This window comes from Myxine glutinosa, chromosome 12, assembly GCF_964187855.1.
Source record: "Myxine glutinosa chromosome 12, kmMyxGlut1.1, whole genome shotgun sequence".
Lineage (NCBI taxonomy): Eukaryota > Metazoa > Chordata > Myxini > Myxiniformes > Myxinidae > Myxine > Myxine glutinosa.
Genome location: NC_136272.1, coordinates 38,385,546 through 38,411,686, shown reverse-complemented (window position 1 = coordinate 38,411,686; position 26,141 = coordinate 38,385,546). Strand labels below are relative to the sequence as shown.

At 43.6% G+C, this 26,141-nt stretch overlaps 1 protein-coding gene across 12 annotated transcripts in view; it reads right to left on the bottom strand.

The window, feature by feature from the left end:
• UBE3A (ubiquitin protein ligase E3A) overlaps nucleotides 1-26,141 on the bottom strand; it is a 135,441-nt gene that overhangs the window by 3,795 nt on the left and 105,505 nt on the right. For 11 of the 12 annotated variants that reach the window (XM_068098857.2, XM_068098858.2, XM_068102543.2 and 8 more), the window contains 3 exons: nucleotides 12,461-12,616; nucleotides 7,811-7,884; nucleotides 7,444-7,587 (listed from right to left, as the gene is read on the bottom strand). In XM_068098857.2, coding sequence (XP_067954958.2) covers nucleotides 7,444-7,587; nucleotides 7,811-7,884; nucleotides 12,461-12,616 — 374 coding nt within the window. The remainder of the gene's footprint in view (nucleotides 1-7,443; nucleotides 7,588-7,810; nucleotides 7,885-12,460; nucleotides 12,617-26,141) is intronic. The other variant, XM_068098863.2, reaches the window with a different exon arrangement.

The following is a 26,141-nucleotide window of genomic DNA, read 5'->3' as shown; positions in this document are numbered from 1 at the left end:
GCAGATGTTTCGAGTTCTTTGATCTCAATTGCGAGATTGCAAATTACGTCACAGGAAAGTAAAACAGTTTTTGTTTTCATAAACAAGATCAACTATGTGTTAAAGCCGTGTTTACGGCGGCCAGTTTGAAAAATCCAAGATGGCCGCCACATAGGAGCTCTATGGTCATGTCTAGCTTATCGAACTTGTTACCATTGGATTCGGGGCCCTTGAAAATGTATGTTTAGCCGTTAGAATCAAAGCTTTATGTTGTTTAGAAGCTGAGATATTGAGAAAACATCAAGTTTACGGTGGCCAGTTTGAAAAATCAAAGATGGCCGCCACATAGGAGCTCTATGGTCATGTCTAGCTTATCGAACTTGTTACCATTGGATTCGGGGCCCTTGAAAATGTATGTTTAGCCGTTAGAATCAAAGCTCTATGTTATTTAGAAGCTGAGATATTGAGAAAAATTAGTTCTATGGCGGAAATTTTGAAAATCCAAGATGGCCGCCATACAGGAGTCTGTGCAAATAGCAACATTGGTTTTCTGACTGACTATACAATATAGTTTCCAAAAATATATAGTTTTCCAAATCCCCCAAAAATTCCAACGAAATTACATAGTGAACCTGACTATCTATATTATAATAGCCGTAGATGATTCTGTCTGTCTGTCTGTCTATCTGTTGGGTGTCTGTCCGGGGTGTGGCTTACTCGGTTTGCAGAGTAGCTCCACCCATAGCTCCACCCATTCTGGGAGTGGCTATAAACAAATATCCACCATTTTATTAACTCGCATAGCTTTGAGTCCTGTTTTGTAGGCCTGTGGTGTCTTGCTCTCCCCCAGTTTTATTTCAAATCAAATTCGATAAATCATTTCATTTTTCACAGTCGCTAACATAGTTTTAGACTCGGTTGAAAAAAAACGGGAAGAAAATCCGATGAAAGTTGCCGTTTATAGAACGAAATGAATTCTCAAAGGCCTGTAACTTCAAGGCCATTGAGTCTCTCTCACGCCTTTATCTCCAATCTAACTCACCATATGATTTCATTTTTATCGATGGTTTTACTTTTAGACTCGGTGTCAGCAATAAATTGAGAACAATCCACACACGCGGGAAAATGCAGAGATATATTTTTTAAAATCGCGTCATGGTGTATCATACACCGCCCAACATGACACCGCCGGCAATGTGTCGATATATATTAAAAATTCGCTTTTGCTTTTCCGTTATGATATATTACTATTTCGTTTGATGATAGTCGTCACAAAAACGTCAACAATGATGCCGACATATATTTCTTCGTTTTTATTTCATTCAACATATTAGCCGGAAGTAAAATATGTTTCAGGAAATTACCGAGAGATATTTCTTCGTTTTTTTTATTAGTTATGTGCGCATACACTTTAAATAGGTTTATTTGAAATCTTTAATTTTCCACAATATAATTTACTTGCCATTTATCATTTGATGATTACGAGACAAATTCCTCTTGAGGATCGTGACAATTCATGCGTTGCGTGGAAACTTCCATTTCCAAAATGAATGAGACGATCGATGAAGAACGACTCGGTGTCACCAACGCGGGAAAATGCAGAGATATATTTTTTAAAATACACCATATCACCGCACAACAGCCAACAAGTATCATACACCGCCCAACAGCCAACGAGTATCATACACCGCCCAACATGACACAGACAGCAACATGTCGACATTATCGCTTTTTCTTTAAACCGAGTGAACCGAGCCGAACCGAATACACCGCGTGAATTCACCGAGCGAATTTCAGCCAATTCCACCTATTTCTTCGTTTTTATTTTATTCGTTACCAGCAGAAGTACCCAGCGTTGCCGGGCGGGGGAGGGGGGAAGGGCACGTACACTTTAAACATGTATATACATGTGGGATGTGGGATATATACATGTGGGACATGTGTACGTGTGTGTACGTGTGTGTGTGTGTGTGTGTGTGTGTGTGTGTGTGTGTGTGCGCGTGAATATGTGTGTGTGTGTATATATGTGTGTGTATGTGTATGTAGGCTAACCCCCGCTCTAGCAGGGAAAATGGCCTTAAAATGCATGTTGTTGTTGTATGTGTATATACATGTCTGTGTGTGTGTGTTTGTGTGTATATGTGTCTGTACGTGTGTGTGTGTGTGTCTGTTTTTGTGTGTGTGTGTGTGTGTGTGTGTGTGTGTGTGTGTGTGTGTGTGTGTGTGTGTGTGTGTGTGTGTGTGTGTGTGTGTGGAGATGTATATATATATGTGTATATATGTGTATATGTGGATACATATGTGTATACATATTTGCATATGTGCATATGTGTATATGTGTCTGTACGTGTGTGTGTGTGTGTGTGTGTGTGTGTGTGTGTGTGTGCATGTGTGTCGATGTACGTGTGTGTGTATGTGTATATGTGTGTGGGTGTATATGTGTGTGTGTGTGTATATGTAAACATGGGCCGGTGTGTGTGTAAAGTGTGAGGAGGTATTGGAGAGGAAAATGCAGAGATATATTTTTTTAAATCGCGCCATGATGATAAACGAAAATACACCGCCTAAAATAACAGTCGACATATATTTAAAATTCGCCATACACATCCATGCGGGAATCCCACGGGCATGGATGTGTGTGACATTTCGACATATTGAGTTACATGCTGCGCCTGCACATTCAGTTATATAAGATGGTTACTGGCAATTGATCACATCCACAAATGATGTAATCCACACAATTTATGTACTTTACATAACGTTAATAGGAATACATGCCCGTGTAGATGGGAAATACAGTTTGTTTGAAATAAATCACAAATATCAGAAGAAAGTTTTTTAAACCATTTTATATAACTGAATGTGCAGGTGCAGCATCGAACTCAATATGTCGAAATGTCACACACATCCATGCCCGTGGGATTCCCACGGGTGACCCCGCTAGTATGTTTATATGCGAAGAAAACGTATTTTTCTTCAAATAAAATTAACACCCTCTTAAATAACCCTCAATTACATTAAGACTGTTGAGACCCCTCAGACCTTTGACAACCCGAAAATTCCCACAAGACCCTTAAAGACCCAAAACACCCCAAACACCCAAAACACCCTTAAAGACCCAAAACACCCTTAAAGACCCAAAACACCCGGAAAGACCCAAAACACCCCAAAGACCCAAAACACCCCAAAGACCCAAAACACCCCAAAGACCCAAAACACCCCAAAGACCCAAAACACCCCAAAGACCCAAAACACCCCAAAGACCCAAAAACACCCCAAAGACTCAAAACACCCCAAAGACCCAAAACACCCCAAAGACCCAAAACACCCCAAAGACCCAAAACACCCCAAAGACCCAAAACACCCCAAGGACCCAAAACACCCCAAGGACCCAAAACACCCCAAAGACCCAAAACACCCCAAAGACCCAAAACACCCCAAAGACCCAAAACACCCCAAAGACCCAAAACACCCCAAAGACCCAAAACACCCCAAAGACCCAAAACACCCCAAAGACCCAAAACACCCCAAAGACCCAAAACACCCCAAAGACCCAAAACAGCCCAAAGACCCAAAACACCCCAAAGACCCAAAACAACCCAAAGACCCAAAACACCCCAAAGACCCAAAACACCCCAAAGACCCAAAACACCCCAAAGACCCAAAACACCCCAAAGACCCAAAACACCCCAAAGACCCAAAACACCCAAAACACCCCAAAGACCCAAAACACCCCAAAGACCCAAAACACCCCAAAGACCCAAAACACCCCAAAGACCCAAAACACCCCAAAGACCCAAAACACCCCAAAGACCCAAAACACCCCAAAGACCCAAAACACCCCAAAGACCCAAAACACCCCAAAGACCCAAAACACCCCAAAGACCCAAAACACCCCAAAGACCCAAAACACCCCAAAGACCCAAAACACCCCAAACACCCAAAACAACCCAAAGACCCAAAACACCCCAAAGACCCAAAACACCCCAAAGACCCAAAACACCCCAAAGACCCAAAACACCCCAAAGACCCAAAACACCCCAAAGACCCAAAACACCCCAAAGACCCAAAACACCCCAAAGACCCAAAACACCCCAAAGATCCAAAACACCCCAAAGACCCAAAACACCCCAAAGACCCAAAACACCCCAAAGACCCAAACGACCCAAAATAACCAAAAGACCCAAAAGCCCCTGAAGATCCAAAATACCCCGAAGAACCAAAATAGCCCAACAACTCAAAGACTCAGAGGAAACAAAAGACCCTTAAGATCCAAAAGCCCCTGAAGACCCCGAAGACCCAAAACACCCCAATTACCCAAAATACCCTGAAGACCCAAAACACCATGAAGACCCAAAAGACACTGAAATGGTCAAATATGCCTGTCCCTCTGAAACGACGAGTGGTGAGGCGCGCGGAGCGCGCTGAGTCACGTTAGTACATACAATTACTTGTACTGCTTTACGGCACACATCAAAATTGGCAAAGTAGACTCAAATTCCAGCAACTTATGATGACAGTGACTATGTGCCACAAACAAGGATCTGATACTCTGGGTCCCCTGGCTTTTGGATGGTATGAGGAGTAAATCTGTGAAGGTTGAGATAATGTCACGAGGCATATATATCTGCATTATGAAAGCTAAATGTTCAACGGTTTTTGAAACATCGTGTACACAAAAGTACATGGATGGATGATCGATCGGTTGGTCGGAGCTCATTTTAATATCCCCCATCTCCATGTCAGAGGGGTGGGGGGAAAAAAAACAAACAAAAAAACACATTGATCAACTTACTAAAAATGATGCTAAAGTGGATCAAAGCAGTTATGGAGGGCAGTGATGGATAGACATTTGCAATAAGTTGCACTGAAAGTGAAGAAAGCTATTTCACAAATCTGAGTCAATAGCTGGAAAGCAATTGTGGTTCAGGGCTCCAACTCGATTCTGCCCAGTAGATCGGTCAATCCATTGCAATCATCCACAACAGCTTGTAGCCATCCTTCACAACACGTTGCGTGGCATAGGGCTCTTAAGCAAGCTGTCCGAGTGTGTCTACGCACAAACCTCTTTTCCCACCTGTGGAACAGCATTCCACATTCTCTTCAAGCCAATTCTTCCCTCTGGGCCTTCAAGACAGCTGTTCACCACAATCTCAGGTCATGTACCTTCCCCATCCAAAGTCATGATATTTTCTACACCTGTTAAACCACTCCCACCCATCAAATATTTGCTTATGGATCCACCTTGTCCATTCTTTGCGTTCTCCCCTACCCCTCACCATTACCCACATCCCTTGTTTGTCCACCTGTCTACCTTCTCCCTCTGCCCTGCTGTTGGTGTTTCCCCTTTCTCCTGCTGTTCCCTTCGTTATGTTGTGTCCTCATCTGTTCTGTGTCCGAGCTCTTCCACGAGATTGGACCTTGTTAAAAAAAAAAACAAAAAAAACCAACAACCCTAAACAGTTCGAGACTTGCAGGCATGATTATATTGAAATGGAGGAGGGGCGAGGGGGGGGGGGCAGGGTAAAAGTGCATTTCACTCCAAAAAGATTGTTGAAAAATGACCGACAATTTATCTTTGTGGCCTCAGTTTCAAAATTTCTTGTTTAACCCTCCTACGTATGAACATGCATGGGCGCAGGCACACACATTCTATGTGTCTTTTTATTTTATTTACCAAGCTGAAACATATTGCCAATTTCATTTTCCCAGGCTCGATACACTGTCGCGTCAGAGGAATTCTACAGGGTCGATTTCTTAAAGGTGTCAGCGAACTTGAAGGAATACTTCATCTTCAACGACCTGATGGCATAAAGGGGCTTGAGCTTAACACTGTTCACTGGGAATTATACAGCATTATCCAGAAATGACCGAGAACAGGGAACAAGAACATTCGTTTTTCCATGAGCAATTTGCCGGGTCCACTGCAGAAGAATATCGGCAGATTTTCATTGGCATGGTACCAGAAGTCTGCCACACGTTTCCTCAAATGGAAAGATTTCTTCGACTTCTTCTCGTCTCTCCAACAAGGCCATGTGAGGCAGAGTGGCCATTTAGTGTATGTAGACGTATTAACACAAGCCTGCGCAGCACGTTACAACAACGGCCAAACTACCTGATGGTCTGACATATGCATCAAAACCGGCTGGCAGTACTGAACCTGCAATCCAATTCATTGATAGATGAGCTGATGCTCACCGTCATCTTTTGAGGAAGTTTTAAGGTAGGGTATGTGGAGGATGACGTGTACGTTTTATTGGCGGAATTTTATTTCTGCATAAATGTGGACAGTCTCAATCAAAAATTCAAATAGCCCGGCCTAATTTGCGTAATACCAATTCAATTCGATTTCTGCAGGGATTATTTCAAATCGGCCACTATTTGGGCAATTACTCAAATTTATTAGAATGGCAAAACAAAATCATCATCTGCTAATAGCCACTTCAAAATAATTCTCCCAGTAAACAGTACAAGCGGCCATAAAGTGCTCAGAATCCTAAATTTTTAGGGGTGAACGACACACTTGAATGTCTCCCCACTTCCTAATAGGGATTGACACCCATGGATATAGTGGTAAAAACAAAGCAGAAGTGAGAAAATGCTCAAGTTAAACAAAACTGGTTAAACCATTGCCACAGTACAGAGCAGCATTAAACAATTTTTGGAAGTCAACTTCCGAGTTGCAAATCCCATATTCCAATACAGTAGTCGGACCCCAACATTTGCAGGGGATACGTTCCTGGAGAATGATGCAAATGTGGAATTCGCAAATGTGAGGGCATTGTTTGAATGGGGGGTAAAAAAAAAAATTCTTTTACTTTCAAAAAAATTTAAAGTAAAAAAAAAAGCACCAGCTGGGTTTTAGAGGAGGGAGACAAGTTTGAAAGCTCATTCTTGAGATTGGACAAATGTTGTTTTCTGGCTCTCTCTCGAGTAGACACACTTGTTATGAGCTTTGTGGAATGATCTGAGGTTGTCTGTAGTTGGATTTGCCTTCCAGGAGAAGAATGCAAGTTGTTTTTAAGCAACTGCCTCACCACATGATTCAGAGTACCAAGAGCGGGAGGATGGGTAAAAGATAATTGAAGAGATGGGATGAATCTGTGTATAAGAGAGAGCAGGTTTCTGTAGAAGAATTCCCAGGCTCAATCAATATCGGCGGCGGTGGATATAGGCCAGTCCAGTCCTGACCAGTCCTGACCAGTCCTGACCAGTCCTGACCAGTCCTGATGTGGATAAAAACATTTTTTTTACTGCAAATACGCAAGGCGCGAATGTAGAAGCAGGTCACATGTTATGCATTGTGAATACGCAGGCCCCGCAAATACGTGGAACCAGTGAATGTTGGGACCGCGAAAGATGAGGTCCGACTGTATTTCCATATAACCTACATTACAAAATAAAATAAAATAAGATTTCACACATGCTCCAAGTGTCCAATCAATCCATCAATAACCAGCTTACCTGTCTGAGTCAGGCCCGTTCTTGGCGATGATCATTTTGAGTTTGCCAAGCCCCCCGACGGGTGCTCGATCCGTGCCGGTTGTGAACTGCAACAACAAGCACTTCTTGTCTTCGCTGAACCCATGGACAGTCTCCCAAAATTCTCTACAAAAAAAACAAAACGTGTTTCAGTGTTCAAACTTCACAGAACAAAATAAAACTCTCCGAAACAATAGTTATTTTTAATTTAATGACGTTTGGGTAACATTTCATGCACTTGTCCCATGTATACAATCATTTTGCCTTTGCAGCTATTTTAATTTTTAATTCTCGATATGACAAGCCTTGATAGATGCAACAAGATAAAAATGAGAGCGTATTCACTCACTTTATTATCCGAGAAGTTTTGCTGAAGCCTCCATCATACTCTGTAGCTTCTTGTAAGGCGTGGAAATCTAGGACCTGGAAAATAAGAGATAACAAACAAACAACACCAAAAATATGTCGTGCAAAGCACAATACTTGCGAAATCCATAAAATAAGTTGTTGGCCAATGATAACCTCGAAAATAATTGGTGCTTGAATTCAGTGACCTGGTATGCAAATACTCTTTAAAATTTCAAGTCAATAACATGAAAATTGAGGATTTTAGAAATTTGGCCTATGTTGACCTTTTGGCCTACGTTTACCACAAAAATAGTTGGTGGTTGAATTCAGTGACCATATATGCAAATCCTCTTCAAATTTAAAGTCAATCAGATAAAAATTGAGGATTTCAGAAACTTGACAAAGTTGGTGACCTTTGGCCTATGTTGACCTATGTTATGGCTTAATCCTATTGACCCCAAAAACAATAGGCTTCTTGCTTCTGACCAACGACCATTTGGTGAAGTTTCGTGAAGATCGGTTGAAAATTGTGACCTGTAGGTGACTGACACACATACAGACAGACAAACAGACAGACAACTAGAACGGCACTCAGTAGAAAGCATACCTCCACCAGGCGTTTCACTGGTCAAACTTCACAGAACAAAATACAACTCTCCGAAACAATAATGTTATTCTTAATTTTACGATGTTTGAGTAACTTTTCATGCACTTGTCCCGTGTATACAAATTTGGCCAATGTTGCAAATCAAATCGTGTTGCAAAATAGTTTTGTATCCCAGGGTAGACCAGAAAATCAAAATACAGAATCACATTTAATCAAAATAATCCATCGAATCAAAAAAATCCAAATAAACTCTCCGAAACAATAATGTTATTCTTAATTTTACGATGTTCGAGTAACTTTTCATGCACTTGTCCCGTGTATACAAATTTGGCCTATGTTGCAAATCGTTGCAAATCAAATCGTTTTGCAAATCGTTTTGTATCCCAGGGTGGACCAGAAAATCACAATACAGAATCACATTTAATCAAAATAATCCATCCACAACTTTTTGAGATGTCCTGCTTTGTATCGTTTTTGGCCCTATCTTCCAATGGTGAAGAATCACTTAAAAAATGATATGAGCCAGATCCGAATCTTCACCAAAATATAATCGTTTTGTCATCACATGCGCTACCTCGCTGCCAAATTTCGGCCGAATTCTTCCAAAACTTTGAGATATCTTGTTCACAAACAGACAGACAGGGGTGAAAACATAACCTCTATCCACCTTTTGTGGCGGAGGTAAACAGACAGAAAAATCACTCATAGAGCAACACTTGGCAAAAGAGAACAAAGTAGAATGGCACTAAGTAGAGCATCCTTTTGACCTAACAAATAATTGGTGGTTGAATTCTGTGACCTGATTTGCAAATCGTTTTCAAATTTTAAGTTAATCGGATGCAAATTGACAATTTTAGAAACTAGGCCGATGTTGACATTTTGACCTATGCTGATCTCAAAAATGGTTGGTGGTTGAATTCAGTCTGCTGATAAGAAAATCCTGTTCAAATTTCAATTCAATCAGATGAAAATTGAGGATTTTAGAAACTTGAAAAAAGTGGTTGACCTTTGGCCTATGTTGACCTTGTAACCGATGTTTACCTCCAAAATAGTTGGTGGTTGAATTCAGTTGGCTCATAAGAAAATCCTATTCAAATTTCAAGTCAATCAGATGAAAACTAAGGATTTTAGAAATTTGAAAAGGTTGTTGACCTTTTGGCTTATGTTGACCTTTTGACAAACATAAATAGGATTCTGTGAGACCACGAACTCTACCATTTGGTGAAGTTTCGTGAAGATCGGTTTAAAATTGTGACCTGTAGGGAAGTATAAGTGAGCGGACAGGCAAACACACAAATACACACGCAAACTGTAGTGATCAACATACTTGTCAAAAAAATTGTTTTATTGCCAACAACGCACAAGACCAACCAATATACGAGAAAAAAAAAATCTTTGATTTTCACAGGTAAAAAAATCGAACGTGAAAAAGTTAAAGTGACAAACTCGCATGAGATCCAAAACACTGTGAAGCTCAAGAAAAATTCGTCATTCTTTACACAGTGTTAATGAAAGGCAAAGATTGTAGAAATGCAATGAGATCAAAATTAGAAATATTGTCGGGTCCCCGGGTTAAGACCCCAAGAGGACGAATGGCTGAAACGAGCTTCACTCCGAGGCATATACCCAACTTGGCGGTAGTGACATGCGCGGGAAGGTTCGAAGTCTTACCTGATCGGTAACACACACAGGGGTTAATCCAAACCCACAAACACAAAGACGGGACAGCAAAATCCACAATACAAGAAAAGTAAAATTCGACAAATAATGATTTAATGAAAATAAATGCAAGTAACAATGAAAGGTGAGGTAAAAACTAAAATTCCTAAATCAAGACGTCTCCATTCAGACTCAAATACAACCAAGAGGAAAACGGAAGTAAAAGAAAATAAATGATGCTTTGGTAATCAGCCAGCACTCAGCTCTGCACCCCCAAATGGCTGATAAGGCTTGCTGGTCGCTCGTCGCCTCCAAACCACCGCGTGGGAAATGCACAAAATGGTGCGGAGTTGCGCTCCTCGACGTCCAAAGGAAACACGACGCGGACCCAGTCCACCGCAGACGTCGATCCTGGGCCTTGTAGTTCCGACTGTCCCGAACCAATGTTTCTCACCAGCCCTTTCCCAAGAGCGCACACCGTGACCAAACTGGAACAAGGAGGAAATGCGACTGCCCACTATCAAAGCCAGGACCAGAGGAGCAAGATGGTACGACAGCTTCTCTTTTCCTTCAGCTCTCGAATCTTCAACGCCGACGTCACACTCGCTTCAATCACCGAGCTCTCCTCAATCATCCCATCGCGCCTCCATCAATCATGAGGGTCGGGGCATGGCCTCCTCATTATCAAGTCATCAGGGGGGCAGAGTCCATTCTCTTCTGGGAATGTTTGGATGACGTCGAAGGCCGTGAGGCGGGACTTATGTGCCGATCGACAAATGCTGCCCCTATTGGAGTGGTGAGCGAATGAGTCCATTTGTTGCAGTTGTTTTTGTAATGGCGGCCCTTTTTGATGCAATAACAATGAAGGGAAAAATCACAGGGAAATTACACACTGGGGTTTATCCTTCAGCCCTACCTAACTAGCATAGCTCCACCCCTCGTATGGAGACACATATACGATCTTACCCAGACATTCAACACTACTTAGATACGTTGGTGGGTTCTTCTTCTTTGCGACACTCGGAGCATGCTAATTTATACGATTCTATCTCGGCTAAGGTATTTCATCCATACACCCAGCACACACGCAAACTGGAGTGATAAACATACTAGTCCAAATTTCTTTTTCTTTTTTTTTGCCAAGTAATAACGCACAAGACCAACCAATATACTTGAAAAATCTTCGATTTTCACAAGTAAAAAATCTACTGTGAAAAAGTTACAAAGTGACAAACTCGCATGAGTTCCAAAACACTGTGAAGCTTAAGAAAAGTTAGTAATTCTTTACACAGCGTTAATGAAAGGCAAACATTGTAGAAATGCAATGAGATCAAAATTAAGAATATAAAACAAAACGATCAAAACTAGCAAAACAAATCGACATTGGATTAAGGTGGTTGGGATTAACCATCCTTTAATAAATAGTATAAAGGCAAAGCCGACGAACAAATGGTATTAATTACCAAACTGATTATTTTAAACCAAACAGAAAAAGCAGACATTTGGTAGCCAAGATAAAAGTTTCCAGAACATTTTGTTGCCATACCTTGCCGGTTGCCAGCAAAACGGGCAACCAAACATTCTGGGCAATAAAACATTATATTGGTTTTATTTATCCAGCTATTGTAACGTCTACTTGAAATACTGCAATCAAGAATTAAATCATGGCTGTATATTAAAAAAAATTAAATATTTAACCCCTTACAAAGCCCAATGCCGCAGGGGCGCACCATTTTTGTTCTTGGGAAATGAGCTTGAAACACTCAGTTCCACTTATTCACTGAATGTACAGTACACGCTTATGTACCTATGATTATGGGTTGCAAGCCGACATGCACTACATGTTGAAATTCACAGAAAGTGCAATTTTTTGACAGTATTTTGAGTTGCTGTATAATTTTTAAGCTTCCCCCTATAAGATAGGGGAGCAGGCTTATAGCTGTTGTCGTGTTTATTTCTACAACCTGTGACCCAATGTTTAATGGTACCTCAGTTTATGAGACCCCCAGGACGACTGAACCACCACTTAGAGTGGAAAAGGGCACAAAAGGGGAAAGGGTGAATGGGAAGACGAAAAGGTAGAGGGAATGGAGGGCTAAGAGAATGGGATGGAGAGAATGGGGGTGGGAAGGCAGACAGAATGGGAGTGGGGGGAGGGAGAGACTGGGAGGAGAAGGGGTGGAGAGCATGGGAGGGGAGGAAGTGGAGGATAAAGATGATGGGGGGTGGGAGGGTGGTTGGAGAGAATGAGGGGGGCAGGGGAGGTAATGGAGAGACGGATGGTGGAGAAAATGTACAAACCAGGGTTGAGAAGAACCTGCCTGCCACCTCATGCCCACAGAGATAATAATATGTTGTGAACTGTGGAATGCAACATTATCTTACCTTGCTCCCACAAACGAGCAACTCTATCTCTTCAGGTCTGAAAAGCATCTTCAGGGGGGATTCGCTCGTAACCATATGGAAACCATGTCGAAATGCTCGAAATTGTTTCTCTACTGACGTGTTGAGGATATAGTTTGCATAGAGATCCACAAACTCCTGCAAGAGATTAACAGCAAAGTTGATGTTGTTGTCACAATATCAGTAAAAAAAAAAATTTTTTTTTTTAAATACTCAATTATACACGACATGGGGAGACAATGAGGGAAATATATGGATGGACGACAGACAGCGACGAGGGTCACAAACTGGTGGAGGTACAGAGATGGAGACACGGAGAGCGGGACTGACGAGCAGAGATGGACGAGAAGCTGATATCATACTAAAATATGCAATTTTGGTGTCTGTCTGTCTGTGACGATTTTTGACCACGATACATTTGGTCATTGCTTATCCAATCTCAACCAAATTTGACAGAAGGACTAAGATTTGTTTGACAGATTTGACAGAAGGACTAAGGACTAAAATTTGACAGAAGGACATACGATGGAGGTTGTAGCGAATTAATTTGCCCCCCTCCCCAAGGAAGTTTTCTCCACTAATGGGGTTGTGTGTTGAGGTGTATATCCGTGTTAAGATAGCTTTATCATGGCGTTTTTCCAAGCACCACGTCTAATACCAAAAGCATATTATTAATGTTATTACAAAACAAAATTATTACAAATAATATCTCCCCCTCCCAAAGGGGTGTTTTCCCCCTATAACAAACGCCGAGTGAACGTTTATAAATAGCTAAGCGTGGTGTTTCATGGGAGCACCGTCCCCTACCAGAAGTAAAATAATAGTATAAACCACAAACACAAATGATTACCTTTTTAAACAGTTGCTACTGCTGTTTAACACAAAACGGAGAAATTTGGAGGAATCCGGACACCCGTGAGGCAAATTTTACTTAGGGAACTGAGAAAAGACTACTGTAAACTATATATCCCACAAGTGTCAATTACATAAACCTTCCTGCCGCTAACGTGACGTTTTTCCAAGGCCGCTTTTAATAACAAAAGGAACGAGAATGGCACTCAGTAGAGAGCATACCTCCGCCTGGTTGGCCATATCACTCAATGGTGAAGAATTACTTTACAAATTCTACTAGCTGGATCCGGAGCTGGATCTTCACCAAAATTGAATCGATTCTTCCTGGTCACACCCACAACCTGTCCAACAAGTTTCGTCCAAATACATCCATAACTTTGAGATATTCTGCAATGTATAGTTTTTGGCCCTATCTCCCAATGGTGAAGAATCACTTAAAAATTAAATAATTCTCATATCCAAAGACATATTCAGATCCTCACAAAAATCGAATCTGTTTGTCCTTATCAGACACCTAACCGGTCCACCAAGTTTTGTCCAAATCCACCCATAACCTTTTGAAATATCCTGCTATATATCGTTTTTGGCCCGATCTCCCAATGGTGAAGAATCGCTCAAAAAATTATACTAGCCGGATCCAGATCCTCACCAAAATCTAATAATTTCGCCCTTGTCACCTCTCTGCCAAATTTCGTCTGAATACGTCCACAACTTTTTGAGATATCTTGTTCAAAGTGTTACGGATCCATCACTTCCGCCTTTGTTATTATATACTGTTCGGATTTTTAGTTTCAGGTAATATTGTTGTTAAGATTTTTGTGTAAAATGGAGATGACTTTAGTAAAAGGTAAAAATAAATGTTTGTGAAGGAAATAGGGAAAACGCAGCAAAGAAACCGGAAGAGGAGTGAGGAGATCGGCAGGCTGCGAGTGTGAGAGGAGGAGACAGCTGTGAGTCGCATCGAGGCTGCGAGCGGACTTTTTTTTGACATTGGTCACGAATGAGTTGAGGCTTCCCGGGAAAGGGATTGCCCGCGACATAGTCACATATTGCGATTGCAATTAAACCTGCGTCTCAGGTTTTATTACCAAGCGTGAGTTATTGTAGGTGGGAAAGCAAAAGTCTCCATTACAGGCTGATTCGCCATTTTGTCCTTGAAGAGGCTGCCTGCTTGATGCATCTTGTTTTGTCAATGGGATTCCCATAGACACATTGTGTTGATCACCTTTTGTTTCCATATCGGCTCAATTCCCATGTTGACCTCTCACCTCGTAACTCCTCGTCCGCTGCCGTGCCGATAACTGCCTGTTGTTTTGCCGTTCTGCATGACTTCGATGTTCATGACATGTTCTGCATTTGTTTGTGTGATAAATGTTAGCTCTTTCACGAGCCTCGATTCTGTATACAAAAATAATAATAATAATAATAATAAATTCTGGCACATTTTTTCTAGCCACGATTGCGACGTGATGTGGCGGAATTCTGTAAATTTTGTCATTCTTGTCAGCTGGTGGGCAAACCTAATCAGAAACGACCTTCAGCGCCTTTAAAACCGATTCCAGCTTTTGAAGAACCATTGAACCGGGTCATTATTGACTGCGTAGGTCCTTTACCTAAAACAAAGGCTGGACATCAGTATATGCTGACCATCATGTGCACTTCCACAAGGTTCCCAGACGCGGTGCCTCTTAAGAAAATTACTGCGACAGTTATTACGGTGGAGCCCACTGGGCAGAGCCGTCAAGAACCGTGTTTGTCCACCTGTATATGTATGTATGTATGTATGTATGTATGTATGTATGTATGTATGTATGTATGTATGTATGTCCCCTCAAACATATTCCAATCAGAGCTGAGAATCTGGTCACATGACAGGGTGAGGTGATTACTTCTGATGTCATTACGGCGATGCTGCGGCTGATTCTATACGCACCGCCATTTTGATTTATATGCCGTTCATGCCGAACATATTGTAGAACCCGTCATATATCACAATCGCCATGCTCGACATTTACGTTTTTCATTCAGTGTGAAACACAAACAAACCGATTGTTAAAATGACCATCAAATATCGAAAGCATCGGCGTTACGTCTCTTCCACCAATACGGTACGTACAGTCACGTGAAAAAGTAAGTACACCCCATGTAAAGTTTTGAATTTTTCAACATATTTCAACATACAGCTATTTGATCTTCATTTCAACAATATTGATAGATAAAGGTGAAAAAATACAACAAATATCATGAAACATTTACATTTTGTCATCCATTGTATCATTTAAATAAACATAAATGCAAATTTCGCATGTGGAAAAAGTAAGTACACCCCTACATTTATCACTCACTACTTCAAATACCTAAAATTACAATCAGGTGCACCAGATCAGGTGCAAATGATGAGGACATCGTTAGAGAGGATCTTGGAGGAACCTGTCTTATTTAAACCTCAGACATTTCGTTTGGTTTGCTCTTTGTTGTTGAAGTGTGCGGCGTCACCATGCCTAGATCAAAAGAGCTCTCTGAGGCCTACAAAAAGAAGGTTATAGATGCCTACGAGTCTGGGAAGGGATTTAAAAAGATCTCCAAACAATTTGAAATCAATCATTCGACTGTCCATAAGATCAACTTCAAGTGGAGAAGATTCCAAACAACTGCCAACTTGTTCAGGCCAGGCCGCCCCAGCAAGTTCAGCCCGTGAGCAGACCGCAAGATGCTGAAAGAAGTCTCTAAGAACCCCAGAATGTCATCACGGGACCTACAGGTAGCTCTTGCCACTGTTGATGTCAAAGTGCACGAGTCTACCATTAGAATGAGGCTGCACAAATTTGATCTACATGGGAGGTGTGCCAGGAGGAAACCTTTGCTGTCCACAAAGAACATCAGGGCAAGACTAAAGTTTGCCAATGAACACCTAGGCAAAGACCAGCACTTCTGGAACAATGTGCTCTGGACAGATGAGTCAAAGGTAGAGCTATTTGGCCACAGTACCAGAAGACATATTTGGCAAAAACCGAAAAAAAAGCATTTGACCACAAGAACCTGATACCAATTGTAAAGAATGGTGGTGGAAATATTATGGTTTGGGCAGCTTTGCTGCATCAGGGCCTGGGCAGCTCACCATCATAGAATCCACTATGAATTCTTCATTGTACCAGAGGGTGCTTGAGGATAATGCGAGGCCATCTGCCGGAAAGTTGAAGCTCAACCGAAGGTGGACCTTGCAACATGACAATGACCCTAAACATACCAGTAAATCCACCAAGGAATGGCTGAAAAGAAAGAAATGGAGGGTTCTGGAATGGCCAAGTCAAAGCCCGGATCTAAATCCCATCGACGTGTTGTGGGGGGATTTGAAACGAGCTGTACATGCAAGAAACCCCTCAAACATCGCACAGCTGAAATAATTCTGCATGGAGTGGGCAAAAAATTCTCCCAGTCGATGTCAGAGACTGGTAGACAGTTATAAGAAACGCCTACTTGAGGTTGTTTCTGCCAAATGGGGCAATACCACCTATTAGAGCCAAGGGTGTACTTACTTTTTCCACATGCGAAATTTGCATTCATGTTTATTTAAATTATACAATGGACTACAAAATGTCAATGATTCATGATATTTGTTATATTATATCACCTTTATCTATCAATATTGTTGAAAGGAAGATCAAATAGCTGTATGTTGAAATATGTTGGAAAAGTCAAAACTTTACATGGGGTGTACTTACTTTTTCATGTGACTGTATAGGCCTTAGGCGTTATGACTCACCGTCCGCTTCGGAAAAATTAAACCCAGGTTTCTTAATAATAATAATAATAATTCATTTATTTTGTATAGCGCTTTTCCAGAAGCCCAAAGGCGCTTTGACAGAGTGGCAAACATAATGCATAACAATACATGAAAACAACAATTGCAAAAAGACAAGAATCAATAGTGAAATATTTAAAGCAAAAGGAGGGAGAAGGAGAAGAGATAGTCAGGGGTTAAATGCTGTGGGTTGAATGTTGAATGCAGTGTTGAACAGGTGGGTCTTTAGTGATGTTTTGAATGTGGTGAGTGAGGAGGAGTCTCTGATGGTGTGAGGTAGTGAGTTCCAGAGGGGGGGAGCAGCGATGGAGAAGGCCCTGTCCCCCCAGGATCTGAATTTGGTCCGGATGGAGGGGGTCAGGAGGTTGGTACCAGCAGAGCGGAGGTTGCGGGTGGGAGTGTGTCTGGAGAGGAGGTCAGCCAGGTAGGATGGGGCCAGGTTATGGAGGGCTTTGTATGTCAAGAGGAGGATTTTGTACTGGATTCTCTGGGGGATGGGGAGCCAGTGAAGCTTGTAAAGGACGGGGGTGATGTGGTCACAGGTCCGGGAATGGGTGAGTAGACGGGCAGCGGAGTTCTGAATGTATTGGAGTTTATTGGTGATTTTTGAGGGTGAACCATAGAGGAGGCTATTGCAGTAGTCCAGACGGGAGGTGATGAAGGCGTGGATGAGGGTTTCTGCAGCCGTGGAGGAGAGGGATGAGCGGAGACGGGCAATGTTTTTCAGGTGAAAGAAGGCTGACTTTGTGATCTGTTTAGTGTATTTGTCAAAGGAAAGGGTTTGGTCAAAGATGACGCCAAGATTCCGGATGTGAGGGGAGGTGGATACTGGGATACCGTCGATGTTGAGGGCAAAGTTATGGGTGGATTTTGTGAGCGTTTTTGGGCCAATGATGATTATTTCAGATTTATCACAGTTAAGCTTGAGGAAGTTGATTTGAAGCCAGGATTTTATTTCAGTGATGCAGTTTGTCAGGATAGAGTGGGTGTCGGTGGAGACGGACTTGGTGGAGATGAAAAGCTGGATGTCATCGGCGAAGCAGTGGAATTGGAGACCATGACGGCGGATTAAGTGACCGAGCGGGGACAGGTAAAGGATGAAGAGGAGGGGGCCAAGAACTGAACCTTGGGGGACACCTTGGGGGAGGGGAGCAGTGGGGGATTTGCAGTTATTGATGGAGATGAACTGGCATCTGTCAGAGAGGTATGATTTAATCCAAGAGAGGGCAGTGCCGGTAACGTTAAAGGTGGATTCAAGTCGGGTGAGGAGGATAGTGTGATCGATGGTGTCAAAGGCAGCGCTGAGGTCGAGGAGGACGAGAATGTTGAGGTTGCCAGCGTCAGAGGAGAGGAGAAGGTCATTGGTGATTTTGAGGAGAGCAGTTTCAGTGCTGTGGTTGGACCGGAATCCGGATTGGAATGTTTCATACAGGTTATTGGCAGAGAGATGATGTTTGAGTTGAGTGGCATTGAGTACAGCTCCATTGAGTACAGCGCGTTCCAAAACTTTTGACAGAAAGGGTAGGTTGGAGATGGGTCTGAAGTTGTTTAGGGTGTCAGGGTTTAGACCAGGTTTTTTTTAGAATGGGGGTAACAGCAGCAATTTTGAGGGAAGGTGGGACGATGCCTGTAGACAGGGAGGAGTTTATTGTTGCAATGATAAGTGGAGAGAGAGCAGGGAGGGAGGCTTTGACAAAGCTGGAGGGGATGGGGTCAAGAGTGCAGGTGGCAGTTTTCATTCCTATGAGGAGTTCAGAGAGGTCAGTAGGGGAGATTGGGGAGAACCGAGACAGGGGATGGCAGGACAAGGGGGGGCAGGTGGTTGGAGGGGGAGCGGGTGCGGCGGTGGTCAAGCTGTTGTAGATGTTGTCAATTTTGCGTTGGAAGAAAGAGAGGAAGGAGATGCAGTTGTCTACTGTGAATGACTGGGTGGTGGTGTTCAGGGGGCGGAGGAGTTTGTTTATTGTCGAGAAGAGTGCTTTTGGGTTTCCGGAGCCAGAGTGGATAATTTGAGAGTAGTAGGCAGAGCGGGCGCGGGAGAGGGCATCTTTGTAGTGTTGTAGGTGGTCCTTGTAGGCTTGGGAGTGAACTGTGAGACCCGTTTTATTGCGGAGTCTTTCAAGTTGGCGAGCACGAGTTTTCATCAGGTGGAGTTCAGGGGTAAACCAGGGAGCAGAATGGGTGAAAGAAACTGTTTTGGTTTTTACAGGCGCAAGCTGGTCAAGGCAGGAGGAGAGAGTGTGGTTGTAGTAGTCAGTGAGGTCGGAAGGGGTGTGGAGGTCAATGAAGGGAGAAGTGGACATTTTTTCAGAGAGGGTGGATGAGAATGAGGTAGGTGAAAGAGCGTTTAGCTGACGGAAGTTGATTGTGCGATAATGCCTTGGTGTTGGGGCGGGGATGTTGATGGTCAGAGTGATGGCTAAGTGGTCAGAGAGGGTGAGGTCGGAGCCATAGAGATGGTGCAAATTTAATCCAGTGGAGCAGACAAGGTCCAAAATGTGACCACGGATATGGGTAGGAAAGTCGACATGTTGAGTGAGGTTAAAGCAGGTGAGTAAATCAGTGAAGTCAGTGGTTATTGTGGAGTCAGTGGAGTCCATGTGGATATTGAAATCACCAAGGAGGAGGATTGAGGGGGAGAGGGAACATAGCTGGGTCAGAAAGTAGGAGAAGTCAGACAGGAATGATGGGTGTGGTTTGGGAGGGCGGTAGACGACAGCCATGACTGACTGCGTGCGACCAGAGAGTTTTAAAGCCAGGTGTTCAAATGATGGAGCAGAAGAGATGGAGATGAGGTTGGTCTTGATGTCTTGACGGTGGATAACGGCAATTCCACCACCTCGGCCCTCCGAGCGTGGTTTATTGACGTAGGAATATCCATTGGGTGTGGTGAGGTTAAGTGTGTAGTAGTCCAGAGGTTGTTGCCAGGTTTCGGTGAGACAGAGAAAGTCCAGTTTGTTATCCAGGATGTATTCGTTCAGGATGAGGCATTTGTTGTTGAGGGACCGGGTGTTGAACAGGGTGAGCTTGATGTTGTTTTGAACAGCAGGGATGAATTCAGGTGATTTAGCCAGGGTTCGTAGGCAGGAGGTGCGATCGTGTGCGTTGCTGTGACCAGGTGCGCTGGGACGAAGAGTGAGAGTGCGCTGAGCCGACCAGAGGACGGGGATGGAGTGACCTGATTGCAAATAAACAAACTTACGACCGGAGCCACGGTGAATGTACCTGGGTCGTCGGAGGAGTCCATTTGATTTGATGGCAGAGATGCATGATGGGGTGGAGCGGGTACCGAGCAGAAGAAGCCCTGCGGCGGAGTACCTCAGAGCCATGCCAGGCAGGAGCGAAGGGACGAGTACGAGGCCAAGGTCGAGGAGGCAAAGCGGCAAACGCAGCGGCAAACGACTGCAGCCGCTAATCAAGACCACAGCCGCAAACAGCCACCGCCGCAAACAACGGGAGCGGGCCTGAGGAAACAGTGGAGGAGCCGGGCAGGCGAAGCCAGGAGCAGAGCCGGGACCGAGCAGAGGGCAGACCCAACGGTCGAAAATCCACCACGACCACCAGAAAAGCAAACTATGTACAATGGCCCAGTCGGAGAAGCGGCGAACAAGTAACGCCAGCGTCCTCTCCAGACCGGACCGGAAGCGCCGGTCTTAATACAGGGGTATCGTTTCAGTAGTATAGTTTTCGTAGTAAAAATAATATTATAGTAAATATAACCATAACACTTTAATCCCAATGTCGTGAATGGAAAGTTGATGGATTGAAGCGGTGTAAAAGCGGAAGTAAGGAATTCACCTGTTTTTTTTTTTTAATAATAAAATTTTCGTAATAATAACGTAACGTTATTATTATAGTAAATCTAATTGTAACACTAATCCCTTTGTAGTGACTGCAACGTTACTGGAGGTTGAATATATATCCTATATATATTAAAGTAGTGGAAGTTTTGTGTCCGGCCATCATGCTCCGTCATTCATTACGTATATGAAGTCATTACGGCGTAAACACCCGCTCACTTTGAGAGTGGCAGGAAAGGTCATTCCTCTTTGGGGTATATAGATTACAGTCTCTCTATGATCAGGTCTCAAGAACATTGGGTGTGTGTTCATTTACCAAGTTTCTTGTGGAGAGATCACCAAGTGGTTAAAGCATTTGAGCAAGCACTCCATTCAAAACCCCTAAGGAACGGCTGGCTTGGCAAGCACTAGCTAGCTGCTTGGTAAATGAGCACACCTCCAACCCTTGTGGGGTATATAGATTACAGTCGATCTTCGCTCAGTTCTGTAAGTAAAACTTACCTCATGGATGTCTGGATTCCTCCAAATTTCTTTGTTTAATGTTATAAACAGCATTAGCGACTGTTTAAAAAGCTAATCATGTGTTTGTGGTTTATAATATTTTACAAGCCCGGCTACGCCGCTGTTCGACGTTTGGTCTTGTTGCAAAGGCCTTGATTTAATTTTTCACCCTGGTTGGCCTAACTAAGGTCATCCAGTCTGATCAGGGTTCCAACTTCATGTCAAAGCTTTTTCAGCAAGTGGTACACCTGTCGGGAGAGAAGCAAGTGAGGTCAAGTACTTACCATCCGAAGAGTCAAGGGACCTTGGAAAGCTTTCACCAGACATTAAAGAATATGATCAGAGCTTGCTGCTTTGAATGTGACAAGGATTGGGACGAGGGAATACCCTTATTGCTGTTTGCTACGAGGAAGTCTGTTCAGGAGTCATTAGGATTCAGTCCTTTTGAACTCGTGTTTGGACACGCAGTTCGAGGATCTTTGAAACTGGTGAAGGAACAGTGGCTGCAGGAGGAGTCGCAGTCAACTGTGTTTGAGTATGTGACAACTGTTAGGCACAGATTGGCTAAGGCCTGTGAAGTAGCGAGAGGAAACCTGAAAGCAGCACAGGACAAAATGAAAGTGAGACATGACAAGACTTCTCAAATAAGAAATTTCAGTCCTGAGGACAGAGTGCTCGTGTTGCTTCCAGTTCCAGGTCAGTCGCTACAGGCTCGGTATTTTGGTCCCTATGCCATCGAAAGGAGGGTCAATGAAACGGATTTTGTGGTGAAAACTCCAGACCGACGGAAAAAGTGGCAGCTGTGTCACGTTAACCGACTGAAGAAATATTATGAGAGGAAGCCTGTGGAAAAAATGGCTCCTGTCTCACCTGTCGTACCTGAAGTCAGTGTGCAAGAGAATCCAGAGTTTGAGGCCAGTGTGAAGTTCGATAGCATTGATGACCAGGCTTGCCCCAAATTGACAAACATTGAAGTGTTAAGGAACCTAGACCAGAAATTAGGTCATTTGACGAGGGAACAACAAAGACAATTATCCAACCTAATTTCTGAGTTTGTGCATTTGTTCACAGATGCACCTGGTCGTACCGATCTAGTATATCATGATATTGATGTGGGGGAGGCCATTCCCGTGAAACAACACCCTACCGGATGAACCCTGTTAAGATGAAAGGTCTTCACTGATCACAAACCCTTAACCTTCATTCAAAAAAAATGAAAAATATAAATCAAAGGTTGATGAGATGGAGCTTGTCTTTGCAAGAGATCGACTTGGAAATTAGGCATGTAAAGGGCAGAGACAATGTCGTCTCAGATACTTTATCCAGAGTGAATTAACCTTGAGGATTCCTGTGTGTTGTTTGGAATTTTTGTTGCTTATGGGATTTGATCAGCCATAGTTTTGATTTGTAGTTTTATGGGTGTGAGTATTACTTTTGGTTGTTAAAGGTACTTTTTGTATGGAAATAAAGTTTTCACTGTGTTCAAACTTTCTTCCTTGAAGGCGGGGAGTGTTACCGATCCGTCATTTCCGCCTTTGTTGTTATTATAGACTTGAAGGATTTTTAGTTTCAGGTAATATTGTTAAGATTTGTGTGTGAAATGGAGATGACTTCAGTAAAAGGTAAAAATTAATGTTTGTGAAGGAAAAAGGAAAACGTGGCAAAGAAACTGGAAGAAGAGAGAGGAGGGGATCGGCCGGGAAAGGAGACAGCTGTGAGTCGCATCGAGGCTGCGAGCGGACTTTTTTTGACATTGGTCGCAAATGACCAATGACCCCGGTGTGTACCCCGGTTTAGAATAGGTACACCGTATCCCTGTGTGTCGTAAGAGGCGACTAAAAGGGTTGGGGTCAGGAAGGGCATCCGGCCATAAAAACATTGCCTCAAAAAGAGAACCATGACAATTACAACGAGATATTGGCAGGGTACAGCCCGAAGTACCCTGTGGGGGACCCCACTCCCTCTCGTCAAAACTCAAGGTGGGGAACCCGATCGAAGCAAGGGTGGAAATCACTCCATTTATGACGACGAAAAGTCTGATGCCCGACGTGGAGATCGGTTTCTGAGGTTTGGGATGTGGAATGTAGGGACAATGACAGGGAGATCAGGAGAAGTGGTGGAAGTATTGGTCAGAAGAAGAGTGGACATATGTTGTGTGCAGGACACAAGATGGAAGGGAAGTGGTGTGATAATGGTGAAGGGTAGGCAGGGACAGAAATACAGGTTTGTGTGGCAAGGGTGCCCAGAAGGCGTGAACGGTGTTGGTGTCCTGTTTTCTGAGGAGTTTGTAGACAGTGTGGTGGGTGTGACGAGAGTGAGTGAAAGGTTGATGATGGTGAAAATGATGATTGGAAAGCTCTTGGTGAACGTCATCTCGGGATATGCTCCGCAGGTTGGTCGGAGCGATGAAGAGAAGGACAAGTTCTGGTGTGCAATAGAGAAGCTGATGGAAAACGTGAAAGATAAGGAAGTTGTTGTGGTAGGAGGAGACCTAAATGGACATGTGGGAAGGAGTATGGACGGTTTTGAGGGAGTTCATGGGGGTTACGGATATGGTGTGAGAAATGGAGAAGGTGAAAGGATTTTGGAGTTTGCTGATGGAGCTGATTTGTTGATTTGTAATACTCAGTTCCAGAAAGGGGATAATAAGCTTGTTACATACACGTCAGGTCGGTCGACGACAACCGTTGACTACCTGATGGTGCGTAGGCGAGATAGGGGGCAACTCCGGGACACAAAGGTGATCCCGGGGGAGGAGGCTGTTTCACAGCATCACTTGGTTCTCTGCGACATAAGGGTGAAAGGTGCGAGGAGAGCTCGGCGGGTGAAGTACCATCCGAGAATGAAGGTGTGGAGGTTGAAGAGGTGACAGTAAGGGAGGCATTAAAAGAGAGGCTGAGTAGGGTAGAGGATGATGTGGTTGAGCTTGAACGTGGTTGGATGTCAATGAAAGATAGTCTGTTGGGAGCCGTTGGTGAGGTATGTGGATGGACAAAAGGACCACCGAGGCACTCGGAAACATGGTGGTGTGATGATGAAGTTGGAAAGAAGATTGATGAGAAGAGGAAGAAGTTCAAGGAGTGGCAGAAGGCGAAGGGTACGGGGGCAGAAAAGGAGGAGCATGAAAGTTATAAGGCAGCCAAGAAGGCTGCAAAGAAAGAGGTAGCAAAGGCGCAGGAGGCATGTCGGAAAATGTTCGGAGAACGCTTGGATTTGGAAGAGGGTCAGAGAGCGGTATTCAGGATTGCAAAGCAGATAGCGAAAGAGAGGTGTGATGTGATGGGGGTGAGTTGCTTGAAGGATGAAGTGGGACAAATCGTTGTGGACCCAGATGGAATTAAAGGGAGATGGAAGAGATATATGGAAATACTGTTGAATGCAGAGAATGAATGGGATGGCAACATAGAGAGTAACCCAGTTTTAGGACCGGCAGAGAAGATAACCGAGAAGGAAGTTGAGGAAGCGATTAAAGCAATGAAGAGTAGAAAAGCGGGAGGGCCGACGGGAGTTGTGGGAGATATGTTGAAAGCAGCGAGAAATTGGGGTGTGAAGAGAATGACAGAGATCTGCAATCTGGTGGTGAAAGAAGGTCGCATTCCAGTGGATTGGGAACTGAGTATCCTCGTCCCTCTATACAAGGGGACAGGTGACCCTCTGGACTGTGGCTCGTATCGAGCGATAAAGTTATTGGAGCATGGAATGAAGGTATTGGAAAGGGTGTTGGAGAGGACAAAGAAGAAAGTGAAGATTGACAAAATACAGTTTGGATTTATGCCAGGAAGAGGAACGACAGACGCGCTTTTTATTGTGAGGCAGTTGCAGGAGAAGTACATGGAGAAGAGGAAGAAGTTGTTTCTTGGGTTTGTTGATCTGGAGAAAGCATTCGATAGGGTTCCACGTGAAGTAGTGACATAGGCATTGCGGAAGTTAGGAGTGGAGGAATGGTTGATCAGAGTAGTGATGGCAATGTACAAAAGAGCGCGCACAGCTGTAAGGATGAAGCACGGGAACAGTGGTGAGTTTGAGGTGAAGGTGGGAGTGCATCAGGGGTCGGTACTAAGTCCACTCCTATTTGTAGCTGTGATGGAGGTGCTGGCTCGGAACGTAAAGGAGGGTTTACCGTGGGAGTTGTTGTATGCAGATGATCTGGTGTTGATTGCAGAAAGTATGGATGGACTGAAGGAGAAGATGAACAAGTGGAAGGAATGTATGGAGACGAAAGGTCTGAAGGTGAATATCGGAAAAACAAAGGTTATGGAAAATGGTAAAGCATGTGGTGAGGTGGAAAGAACTGGGAAGTGGCCATGTGCTATGTGCAGGAAGGGTGTCGGAGTGAACTCAATTCAATGCACAATGTGCGCTGAGTGGGTTCATCAAAAATGTAGTGGTTTGAGAGGGTCATTAACCAGTATGGCAGATACATTCAAGTGTAAGGTGTGCACAGAGGGAGCTGCAGATGGAGGAAATGTTGAGTTGGATCTTGGAGACGGCGTGAAGCTGGAAGGTGTGAAAACATTTTGTTACCTCGGAGACATGCTGAATGGAGAAGGTGGATCAGACTCGGCAACGGTTGCTCGAGTGAGATGTGCATGGAAGAGTTTCGGGAACTGAGTGGCGTGCTGACGAGGAGGGGAGTGTCGTTGAAGCTGAAGGGAAAGGTGTATGCTGCATGTGTGAGAAGTGTTATGATTTATGGGAGCGAGACATG